The sequence below is a fragment of the Pelobates fuscus genome, chromosome 2, assembly GCF_036172605.1.
Source record: "Pelobates fuscus isolate aPelFus1 chromosome 2, aPelFus1.pri, whole genome shotgun sequence".
Classification (NCBI taxonomy): Eukaryota; Metazoa; Chordata; class Amphibia; order Anura; family Pelobatidae; genus Pelobates; species Pelobates fuscus.
This window is the reverse complement of record NC_086318.1, coordinates 80796089-80808457: the sequence shown is the minus strand read 5'-3', so window position 1 is coordinate 80808457 and position 12369 is coordinate 80796089. Positions and strand designations below refer to the sequence as shown.

At 37.3% G+C, this 12369-nt stretch overlaps 1 protein-coding gene across 1 annotated transcript; it reads right to left on the bottom strand.

Annotated features, from left to right (window-relative positions):
- Nucleotides 1–699: 699 nt before the first annotated feature.
- RBP2 (retinol binding protein 2) lies at nt 700–6449 on the bottom strand. Its single transcript, XM_063440940.1, has 4 exons — nt 6257–6449; nt 4473–4651; nt 4081–4182; nt 700–873 (listed from the first exon to the last, which is right to left on the bottom strand). Exons 1-4 carry the CDS (start codon nt 6327–6329, stop codon nt 820–822), a joined length of 408 nt encoding a protein of 135 aa, XP_063297010.1. The 5' UTR covers nt 6330–6449; the 3' UTR covers nt 700–819.
- Between the last annotated feature and the right edge of the window lie 5920 nt (nt 6450–12369).

The following is a 12369-nucleotide window of genomic DNA, read 5'->3' as shown; positions in this document are numbered from 1 at the left end:
CAACAGTGTTTTTGGAGCAAAAAAAGAACACTGTAGGTCTGCAGAGAGGAGCAGAAAGGAGGGCTTATGGCTAATTATTGTTTTTAAAAAACTAAAGAAGATTAATTTTAAAAAATCCACTCAGCATAACTAACTCCAAACAGAACTGCAAAGGGGGCAATTGAGTGTTGGGAGGTGTCTAAGCCTACCTTCCAACATTAGGAAATATGAAATGGAGACACAAGGTGGGTGGTCCTAAAGGGCTGTGCCAGTAACACCATTTGTGTCACTGCCAGTGTTCCAAATAGACGACCAGACTGACTGACAGCTGCTCTGAGGGTCCCATACACGGTAGAATGTGGGACACCAGGGAACAAAACTTGCCTGAAGCAGGACACTTGAGGGGCATGTATTTGAATTTCGATTTTCCTTTTATTTTTGCATAACATTTGGATACTTAATTTGTACAACGATCCCTCAATGTGTTTTCTCTCCAGTTCTAGTCCTATGTGACATAACTAGGCTAATATTAATGGTAATTACACAGTTTAAATAAATAATAACTGCAATTAGTCACTGTAATAAACTTTCATTTCGGGTCCCGCAGAGCACAGAGGTGGGAGGTGTTACTCATTGGGTTTGGAAAGTTCTTAATATCAAGTATATTTTTTGCAGATATCTGGGTGTTTCACTAGCACACAAGCCATGGTTTGCGAACACTTTCAGTATAAAGTTTATTGTTCATTACAAAGAAAATATACATAAAAATGTATCAGATGTTCCCGCTTTTTACAAAGCAAACTAGCGTTATCTATCCAGAAATTTCAATTTTCAGGCTTTTCAGTTTTTCTTCTTGAAAACTTGAAGACATACTTCATTTTCACACGTCAGTTCCTAAAACAACAAATAACATTGTGATCTTTACTGGTGTCTTTTAACATATGGTTTTTATTTATGAAGTAACATGCATGTTATCACAATATTCTCATAAAAACTATAGCTGTCACATTAGTGCAGCTATACCACAATTAGTTATATTCATTTATACATTGCCAAAATAACCAACTGTTTGATAGAATTGTGCTCTTATGAATGATTAAAGGAACACCACCTTATTACATTTCCCTGGCTGTCAATCAGAGAACTGATCATGCTACTTCCTGGTTGTTTAGTTCACTGGAGCTAAATGTAAAAGACAGGCAATTGCTCAGAGCACCTGACTTACAAAGACTTCTCACTGAGTTGCATTGGGAAGTTTGTGATTGGACAGTCATAGCAAGTCTTCGCTGAGGAAGAAGAGGAGGGCTTGGAAAGGCTGCAGACAAGATATCTACGACTTTCAGAAGCTAGCTTTAGATATACCCAATATAGATTTAACCAGATTTAAAAAAAATGCATTTGATGCAGAGATTTTTTTTTTTTTTTTTTGGGGGGGGGGGGGGGGTAGGGAGGGAGCAGCGGAGTGTCTCTTTAAATTCATATACATTTCTATGGCAGCAGGAATATCAACATCTATGTTTGGCAATAGTGTAACCCCCAAAGTTGTGACTCTGGCTCAAGGCAGTTCTGCAGCCCGACCTCCATTTGTTTCTGTACAGCAGTATGAGGAAGTTTAATCTGGTACGTATTAGCTGGTACTTACACACTGGACTTTTGAACTTTTGAACTGTGCAAACAGGCTAAGGATATTATATTTTAGTGAATACTCCCTTTGCACTAGTGGCTAAGAAAACAGTGCCTTAAAAGTTATATTAATGTAGGGACATCTTGGTGAATCAGTAATGGCTTAATATAAATATAATCTATATGGAATATCAACATTATGGCAAGTTCAGATATGTGTATATAATGTTATTGGATTTTACTGATGTTATGTTGCTGGGAGGAGTCATGCATTTTTGATTTTTTTTTAAAGTTATATATAAAATTAAAATAAGGGGAGACATGAGAAAAGGGGCATTACAACTTTGTTTTCTTATTGGACATGAATAGGAACATAGCTAGAAAATTACAGATGGAAAAAAATAAATAATTGTAATAGAAAAAAAGTACTAATACATTTGAGGTTGTCCTTGCACCTTCTACGGGCCTATGCAAATATTACAAATATTGCTGCTGTGGTTACACACCTAGTGTGTGAGTGTATAATATGTGTTGCCGTGGCAACCTGTCTAAAGCAGCGCAAATTAAGTCTTGTACTGTATAATGTATGGGGATTATAGTTGATGCTTTTAATGTATAATGCATGGGGAATGCAGTTTATGTCAATATATTAAGCAATAAATCAACCAATCTGTCTATCCATAGCTGATATATTATTCTGTTCCACTGGCAGTAAATAGCTTAACTACAGTTGCCGGGGGAACAGAATCCCCCGTGTGTATGTGTGTGTGTGTGTGTGTGTGTGTGATGCATATTTCACATATTATTATATGAAATTTTAGTACATGGCACAGTTCCAACATGGATAATCCTCATTTACTATATTTCCACACATTATGCATTCATGAGATTTATTTAATATAATGGGACGGGTGGAGAACTGACACCAATGATACATTTTAGGCCAGAATAACTAGAAATAATTCTTCAGCTCAGCTATTTTACAAACTTTGCTAATTTTCCAGCTTAAACCCCTTCCCAGAATTAGTAAATTAAACTTTAGTGACCTAGTTTTCCCGGATTTACTGCTTTTTTTCCACTTATTACAATGGCGACTTTTATACACACTTGGCACACACAACCCCAAATAATTGGTATCTATAAGAAATTATGAGCTAATGATGCAGTTATCCTCATCTTGTACATGATCTCTGTGTTACTAATCACTAGTTCACATTTCTCTGCGTTGCTGCAAGAGAAATGCAGAATAATCAGTAGATGTGTCTGCAGGGCCTAAAATCAGTGATTATCACACACTACACAATTGAAAGTCTGTGATCTGCTTTATATCGCATATCCTGAACAATTTAAAGGAACATTATAGAGTTAGGAATACAAACCTGAACTCCTAACGCTTTAGTGTCCTAGTGTCTGATTAGTTTTAGCACCACCCCCTTTTGCAGTAAAAAGCTAAAAAAAAAAAAAAGTCCATCTACTTACCTTTTCTCCAGTACCAAAACTCCCTTGGCACTGACACCTGCTCCAGGATTCTGGTCCAATCCAAAGCTGCTTATGAAGGAACATTGGAGAGGAAAGCGTTGAATTCGATAATGTTTGATGTCCTTATAGACTTCACATGACACTAGAGAAAACACCTCTAGTGGCTGACAGTTTGACAGCTGATATGGGTGTGTTCAAAAGGACACTATAAGTATCCAGACCACTTCAGCTCATTGCAGTGGTCTGGGTGAGATTCCTTATTGAATTTAGTGCTGCAATGTTTACACTGCAGTGTTTACATTGCAGCACTGAGTCTGTAGAAGCGCTTCCTGGATTTTAACAGACTTTTGGTCCACTAACTGATGCTGGACGTCCTCACGTTTTTCATTAGGACATCCAACATCAGCTATTTCTCCATTGGAAAGCATTGATCCAATGCTTTCCAATGGGGAGGCCTAATGCGCGTGCGGCACTCTGAGGATGCTGAACCGCAACCCAGCGTCGAGGAACATCGGCACTGGGATCAGGTTAGTAAATAAAGAAGTTTTAACCCTTTATTCAGTGAGGTGGGGGGGCATAAAAGAGGGGGGAGACAGAGGGAGCTTTAGTGCCAGGAATGTAGCTTTGTATTCTTGGTACTATAGTATCCCTTTTAGCCTTCAAGGTAAACATTTCCCTTTCTACTAATCTTGCCATTGAAGAGTTAAAATGACAGAGCTACTGCCCCTAGAACCCCTTTATTGAAATTAAATGGTCTGGGTGCATTTAGTGGTCCTTTAAAACAATAGCAAGCACACTGTCCTGAAATATTTTAACACAGTTTTTGACATTTTGTATCTCTGTAGGTTACTGGAAGTATTATTGCTAAAAGATGCTTAATCTACTTTATATATAAAACCAGAATTCGAAGACGAAACATGATCTCTTTAAATATGAGGAAGTTTAATTCAGTCCTTTTTCACCATCATAAGACTGCACATCTTTAAATAATTATCTCACCAAGTAGAGTTTGTCCCCCTCAATCCAATGTTTCCAGCCTCTGTTATTCTTCTCTCCTTTCTGGACACAGATGAGTTTATCTCCATCCCAGGACACCAACGTCTGCATCAAAAGATACATGATATCAGTGATCAGTCACTTGCAATTCCTTAGCGTCTGAGTTTATTAACATCATACAGATTGGGAGCATATTGTTTTAGACTTTTGTTTGTCATTTGTCATACCAGCCATTAAAATGTATGATCACCTTCACTATTTTTATTTACCCAAGCTCATTAGCTGTGTATTAGAGTTGCTGTTAGCACTTGTATTTAAAACATATATATTTGCTCAATTATCTTTACTGTATGTCCACTTCTGTTTTTGTGTTTATAGACCAGGAGCTCACATACCTTAACTACACGGTCATCCAGTCCCTTGGTCTTCTCTTCAAACTCTACCCCAACTGTGAAGTTGACCTCATAGTTCCTGAATGTGCTTGTAGTTTTGGTTTTGAAGTTGTCCCCTTCCTGGATTAGTTCCTTAGTCTGGGTTAGGTGGGCAGCGATTTTTCTTGTGGCAAAATCAATGTCTGGAAGAAAAATAGTTCATGTAGTGGAGGAAAGCTCCATGTTCATTATTATGTCAATATTAGTGACTAAAAATAATTCCCAATGCACTTCATTTCAATCCTGGTGCATAAGACCTTTCATTGTTTTTAATGGGAAATCTGTATAGTTTTTTAAAATTATTATTTTAGGCATATGTGGCTAATTGAAAAGCAATTATCACATTTTGGTTTGTATCTCAGAATGTATATTGTCTGTAGTGTCAACATCTATTTTCAGATTTTATTTACACCCAGTGATTTATGGGTAAAATCACATGGGTGCAGTTGCATCCCTGTGACCATGCCTTATACCTAGTGATGTCACAAAGACCGGACAAGAACAGAAGTCTGTCGACTACTTGACGTAAACTCTGCTGCTATACTTACACATTAGATAGCATTAATTAATGACTTGTGGCATCATGGGCACTGACATTCTATTGCCCATCAACCACAGCTACACCTGCACTGACTAACTGACTAGACCACTAATGGAAGATTCTCACCCACTCAGATGGTGTGTAACCATTGAGCTAGTCTGGCTGTCACCAGCGAGAATAAATAAATAATTTACACCACTCCATAGGAGACATCTGCCTCACTTCCCTATATCACCACACACTATCAATTTTAAAATCAAACTACATTACCATGGCAAACAGATTATAGTCACAGTTTAATAGTATACCCAATAATAGTATTATTATTTAGTGTGTCAAAATCCTGCTTACTGGTAAAAAAATATTTTGACACATGATATCCCAAACTGTCGTGGGTGCTAGGTTTTGTCAGTCATCTTGAAAATGGTCATCTAAAAAAAAAGGAACTGGCTCCACAATGATCATAATAAGGTATAGTGGTTAAAGCAGCAGAATTTCCTCAAAATAATTAAAAGTCGGCATGTGGCAATTTATGTACATGGCAAATGAGTCAGTGAGCTGATTTTACCATGTGATGCATGTATTACCAACTCTATATAGATTTAGCAGCAAAACTTGCAAATCGCACACAAATTGAATATGTGTATTTTGTGCGTCAAATAGGATTAAGAATCACCCAGTTTTTAATTGCTGCTTAATATTCACAAACAAAGCAACCGTGGTTTCTTTTGTATACTTTCCTCACAGCTTTACTAACAGCTCTCTCACACAAGTAAAACGAATTGTTCACACACACAAAAAAAAAACCACACAGATGCCCTCCACAGAGCTTTCCTGGTAGCAAAATGCATACAAAAGTTGAGCAAAACTCAACACAATCTCCTACTACAGGAATAGTCAAGGATTGCTTGGGCCAGAGTGCTCATTCTTTATATAATTGTCCCCAACTAGTGTGCCATGGCTTATACATCATAGCCACATGTTATTCTCACTGCTCTACACTGTGCAACCTTGGTTGTGGCTGATTCCTTAATCCAAGTGCCAGCTGTGTCCAGCAAAATGGCAAGCCATAAAATCATAGTCATATGTTTATTCTCACTGCTCCTACACTATACAGTCTTGCTCTTTGCTTTGCATGTCAGAGAACCATCAGCAAGTTAAGGGTTTTTACAACAATCTATTTTGTAGCATATGTATTAAACAGTACCTAGTGCCTTCATATAGCCGTCAAAGTTATCATTCTTCTCCATGACCCAGGTTCCATTGTAATTAGCCGGCATGATGTGACAGGACGGGAACAAGAACAGATGACAGAGGAGTAAATACTGCAAGGAGGGACACTTCACATGGATTTATATATTCCAGAGGGAAAGATTGCAGGAATCGTGATAAGAGGTCTAAAAGTCACAGATTAGCTGGCATGGGACTTTATCTATAATAATTAGTTCATAGTGCAAGTCTGACACATTTACCCTTTCAGTACTGTGCAGAAAAAGCCCAGCAAGGAAAACACAGGCCAATCAATGTTCTAAACATATTAGTTTTTAAAGAAAATTATAGCAAAAATAACAAGGATTTTATTATATGTAAGAAAAATAAGTTGTATTTTCTGCTATTATTTTTAAATACACAGATTTATTTTTATTTTTTTCTGATCTTTTCTGCAGCAGCTGATACCCAGAGTTTATCTGTTATACATAGAAACATAGAAACATAGAAACATAGAATGTGACGGCAGATAAGAACCATTCGGCCCATCTAGTCTGCCCAATTTTCTAAATACTTTCATTAGTCCCTGGCCTTATCTTATAGATAGGATAGCCTTATGCCTATCCCACACATGCTTAAACTCCTTTACTGTGTTAACCTCTACCACTTCAGCTGGAAGGCTATTCCATGCATCCTCTACCCTCTCAGTAAAGTAATACTTCCTGATATTATTTTTAAACCTTTGTCCCTCTAATTTAAGACTATGTCCTCTTGTTGTGGTAGTTTTTCTTCTTTTAAATATAGTCTCCTCCTTTACTGTGTTGATTCCCTTTATGTATTTAAATGTTTCTATCATATCCCCCCTGTCTCGTCTTTCCTCCAAGCTATACATGTTAAGATCCTTTAACCTTTCCTGGTAAGTTTTATCCTGCAATCCATGAACCAGTTTAGAAGCCCTTCTCTGAACTCTCTCTAAGGTATCAATATCCTTCTGAAGATAGGGTCTCCAGTACTGCGTACAATACTCCAAGTGAGGTCTCACCAGTGTTCTGTACAATGGCATGAGCACTTCCCTCTTTCTACTGCTAATGCCTCTCCCTATACAACCAAGCATTCTGCTAGCATTTCCTGCTGCTCTATTACATTGTCTGCCTACCTTTAAGTCATCAGAAATAATCACCCCTAAATCCCTTTCCTCAGATGTTGAGGTTAGGACTCTATAAAAAATTCTGTACTTTGCCCTTGGGTTTTTACGTCCAAGATGCATTATCTTGCACTTATCCACATTAAATGTCAGTTGCCACAACTCTGACCATTTTTCTAGTTTACCTAAATCATTTGCCATTTGGCTTATCCCTCCTGGAACATCAACCCTGTTACATATCTTAGTATCGTCAGCAAAAAGACATACCTTACCATCAAGACCTTCTGCAATATCACTAATACAAATATTAAAGAGAATGGGTACAGATCCCTGAGGTACCCCACTGGTGACAAGCCCAAACTTCGAATATACTCCATTGACTACAACCCTCTGTTGCCTGTCACTCAGCCACTGCCTTACCCATTCAACAATATTGGAATCCAAACTTAAATATTGCAGTTTATTGATAAGCCTTCTATGTGCAACAGTGTCAAACGCCTTACTGAAATCTAGGTAAGCAATGTCTACTGCACCACCCTGATCTATAATTTTAGTTACCCAATCAAAAAAATCAATAAGATTAGTTTGGCATGATCTCCCTGAAGTAAATCCATGTTGTCTCTGATCTTGAAACCCATGTGTTTTTAGATGTTCAACAATCCTGTCCTTTAACATGGTTTCCATCACTTTCCCCACTACTGAAGTAAGGCTTACTGGCCTATAGTTGCCTGACTCCTCCCTATTACCTTTCTTGTGAATGGGCACAACATTCGCCAACTTCCAATCTTCTGGGACTACTCCTGTTATCAATGATTGGTTAAATAAATCTGTTAATGGTTTTGCTAGTACACCACTAAGCTCTTTTAATAGCTTTGGGTGTATTCCATCAGGTCCCATTGACTTATTTGTCTTTACTTTTGAGAGTTGAAATAGAACCTCTTCCTCTGTAAACTCACGTGTAATGAATGACTCATTTATCCTTTTTCTTAACTGAGGTCCCTTTCCTTCATTTTCATCTGTAAATACCGAACAAAAATATTCATTGAGGCAGTCAGCTAGAACTTTATCCTCTTCTACATACCTTCCTTCTTTTGTTTTTAATCTAACTAATCCTTGTTTTACTTTTCTTTTCTCATTTATGTATCTAAAAAAAGTTTTGTCCCCCTTTTTTACTGACTGTGCTATTTTCTCTTCTGTGTGTGATTTGGAAGCTCTTGTAACTTTCTTAGCCTCTTTCTGCCTAATCTTATAGATCATTCTGTCTTCCTCACTCTGGTTTTTTTTTTATAATTACTAAATGCTAACTTTTTGTTTTTTACTATTTTGCCCACATCTGCGGAGTACCACAAGGGTTTCTTGAATTTTTTGCTTTTACTGGCAGACCTAATGCAATTTTCTGTTGCCTTCAGTAGTGCAACTTTTAAATAATCCCATTTCTGTTCCTTTCTGTTATTAAGGAGCATTGTGCAGCAACGCTGACAGGATTGACAAAGGCTCATTTTGTGGCCAAAACATGTCTGTACACTGTTCCTTAATAAAAGTCTGCCTGATTGAGAAAACTACTGCGTGTGCCTGCACTCCTTTCTACTCTCAGTCAATCACTGGCCTTCAATGCTTCCCTACTAGTAGAGCGACCGATTAGAGAATGAGTGGGTGATGAGAAGGTGTGATAGTTGCCCAGGGATAGAAATTTATTTTTTTAATCAAATTTAAAAATAATTTAACACTGTAACATAAGATGGCACCTGTAGACTCCAGATCCCATAAAACCTCTTAGATTTCTAGAAAAAAAATCCTGCATATGCAATACCATATAGGCTAATTTAATAAATATTTCGTTTTAATGTACATATATCATTATTGGAATTTGCAAAAATCCTATATGTGGAAGTGCCTCTTTAAAGTGGCACTTTCACCATCTGGGGACTTTGCAGAATTAGCTGACATCTCACGATCCAAATGCTCGATGGTGACATCACAACTGTGGGTACGGTGGCCGGGGGGAGGCAGGTAAATATGATATTTACTTACCTGAACCTGTCACTCATGGGCACCGCCATCTTCCTCCCTCTGTTCCTCTTCAGCTCCTGGCACTTCAGCATCAGGAGCTGATGTCACTGCTGTACACTCGCGCATGTGACAGAATATAACATTGAGGTCTATGGAGGATCCTGCAAGACCGCGGGATCCTCCATAGACAGAGCAAATTCTCTGCAGCTGTCACTGGTAGTGACTGTTGGGATTGACTCTGGAGCTCCATCCAGAGTCTAAGAAAACCCGGTGTATGAAATAAGTAGTCCTTCCTTTGTCTCTGTATATCTCTTGACTGGATTGGAATTTCAGTGAAATTCCAGCATAGTCAAAGTGAGCATTTCATAAAGATTCTATCTTTCTGAAATACTAATTTTTCAGGTAGGATGACAGTGCCATTTTAAAAGCACTCTAAGCATCACCCAAAGCACTTACCGTAACTTTACTGATGTACTTTAGGATTAAGTTGTGTGTGTCTGCAGGCTTAGTTTATAAAAGTCTTGATTTCAAGAGAAACCTTTATAAAACGCCTTTGTCACCCAGTAGGCTTTCCTGCTTCACTTGCTTTGAGCTATAGATCTTGTAATGTCATGTTCATTAACCCCTTAAGGACACATGACATGTGTGACATGTCATGATTCCCTTTTATTCCAGAAGTTTGGTCCTTAAGGGGTTAAGAAGGAATGAATGTCCAGTTGTCTGCATGCGTGATTTGCCCACAAGGCTTCTCAGAGCAAAGCCTTTGATTGGACAAAGTCCAGCAAAACTAGTAAGTCTGTACAGGAAAAAAATAAGAAATGGCTTACAATAACTGCCTAAACAAGTTCTGCAGCTCATGTAAACATAGCTTCTTCATTCTCCCCCAAAAGATACATCAGGATAAATCTATTCTTTTTTTTTTCTGTACAGTGTTCCTTTAAATACTTGTATGATGCAGATATAGGATGTATATACCAAACAAGTAGCATTAGTGTCTGTGTGTATCCAGACTGAGCTGGGGCCCCCTGACGCAATTTGTTCACGTTTTGTTTGCTATTTATGCAGTCGAGTTGAATGTGATTGTACTTTGTCTGTGAAATATTGATATAGAATAAAAATGCTCTATTTATTTCTTAAGAAATTTGACCCAGAGTGCTTTTAACAGGCAGTTTTTATTTCTCTTCTTAGATATACTGTTTAATCTTGGACTTTCATTATCTAAATGATAAGACTCTGCATGAGTGGAATTTGTCCTGTTAATTTCATCACATTTGTTAGTTTATCTCAGTATTTCTCAGAGCTATTCTTTTTATGTTTGCTATAATTTATTTGCTATAGTTATTTTATCTATAATTTAATTGTGGTTGCACCTTAGAAAAGATTTTGTCTGGACTGCACATTGTGCTGGCTGATATTAAAGCATATGAATATTTAACATTTCTTTAGTTTTTTTTTGTTTTTTTTTACATTGTCAGGGGTATTCACTAAATTGACAATTCACAGCCAATTTCTAATTTAAAGCCAGAGGAGCTAAACTGGAAGCATAGCTGAATTGGAGAATTTTTCCAGTTCTGCTATTTTGGTCTTAAATCTAAATTCACCTTGAATTCTCACTTTTGAACTCACTATTGAATAACCCTGCATATCTCTATTTCAACACAACTCACACTATTATAGTGAGATAAAACCACAACTATAAACATATGCATAACTACACTACTCATGATCCCTGAATCCAATGTGTGCATATCCCACTTCAATGGACCATAATACGACTTCATGAAAGAATTGTATCAGTCTATAGATTTGCTAGGAATATTGGCTGATCAATGCATAACTAATCAATTTTGATCAAATTACTCATTCGCACTATATAGAGATTAACATTTTAAGCATCTAAACGTAACGATAGCCAAATTTCTAGCAAATGCGTGGATTGAAATTTATTTTATGTTTTTCCCAAAAATGTAAATGTCCATACCTTCATGCCATCAGTATTTAAAAAGTAAAATTAAAAAAGATTAAAAGTAAAAAAAGTCTAATCATTTTTTTTTTTTTTTAATGAGAAACCTTCTGTGAACACCCCCGAAGGAGGATGATGGCATAATAAAACAAGAAAGGTTTCCCAAAATTCCTGATAAAGCGAGCGAGACACACAAATATGGCGCTCATTTCCTCCCATCCCATCCAAAAAGGCAATAATATCGGAAAAAAACAACAAAACAATTACATGTGAGAACGTATTCCCAGCACCACCGATAAACCAAGGGAGACTTGGTTAAATGGTCTGCTAATTCCCTGATTGCATTTTTATTGGAAGATGAACTAATGAAATTGAGCAGGAGGACTTTCAACCGCCATTCTGCTTATTTATCATTTACCTAAATAATGAGTAGTCACCTTGATTCACCTCACCCCACATTGCTCCTTTCAGTTTACATTGGCTGCAGAGCAAACTAAAATCCACAGCAATCTATGGGAATTAAAGTAACATTGGAATTGACTGGAACGGCCAAACTATTGGCTTCATCCTAGGCAATGTGATATAAGGAGTACTGTTATTTATTCCTACCTCCCAATTCCCTTTCAAATGGAGAAAGAGGGACTCTTATTTTAGGAGTATGAGTGGGGGCCGTTCTTAGAAATTATACATTACTTACTAATAATTTATGTAGCTAAAATGTAATTTCGAACAAGATGTATCCCATTTACACAGACTGATTCCTAAACACATTTGTTGTAGTTTAAAGAAACATTGTTGTGAGTGTTATTGCTGTGGACACACCAACAGACACACCAACAATATGGAGCTCCTAGAAAAGACGGACAGATGGATTTTGGCCCTAAATAGGGACACTTGGGAGGTATGTTTTTTTTTATAGAGACACATATAAAACCACCACTTCGAGATATATTTCCTTGATACGTTACTATTGCCACATCAGCTGTGGTTAATG

Excerpts from the sequence above, each read along its gene's own strand:
- RBP2 (XM_063440940.1), bottom strand. The coding sequence starts at position 6,329 with ATGCCGGCTAATTACAATGGAACCTGGGTCATGGAGAAGAATGATAAC. Across the intron at positions 4,183-4,472 it reads TGGATGACCGTGTAGTTAAG|ACGTTGGTGTCCTGGGATGG; the intron begins GTATGTGAGCTC and ends CTTTTGATGCAG. Across the intron at positions 874-4,080 it reads AGGGGGACAAACTCTACTTG|GAACTGACGTGTGAAAATGA; the intron begins GTGAGATAATTA and ends TTGTTGTTTTAG.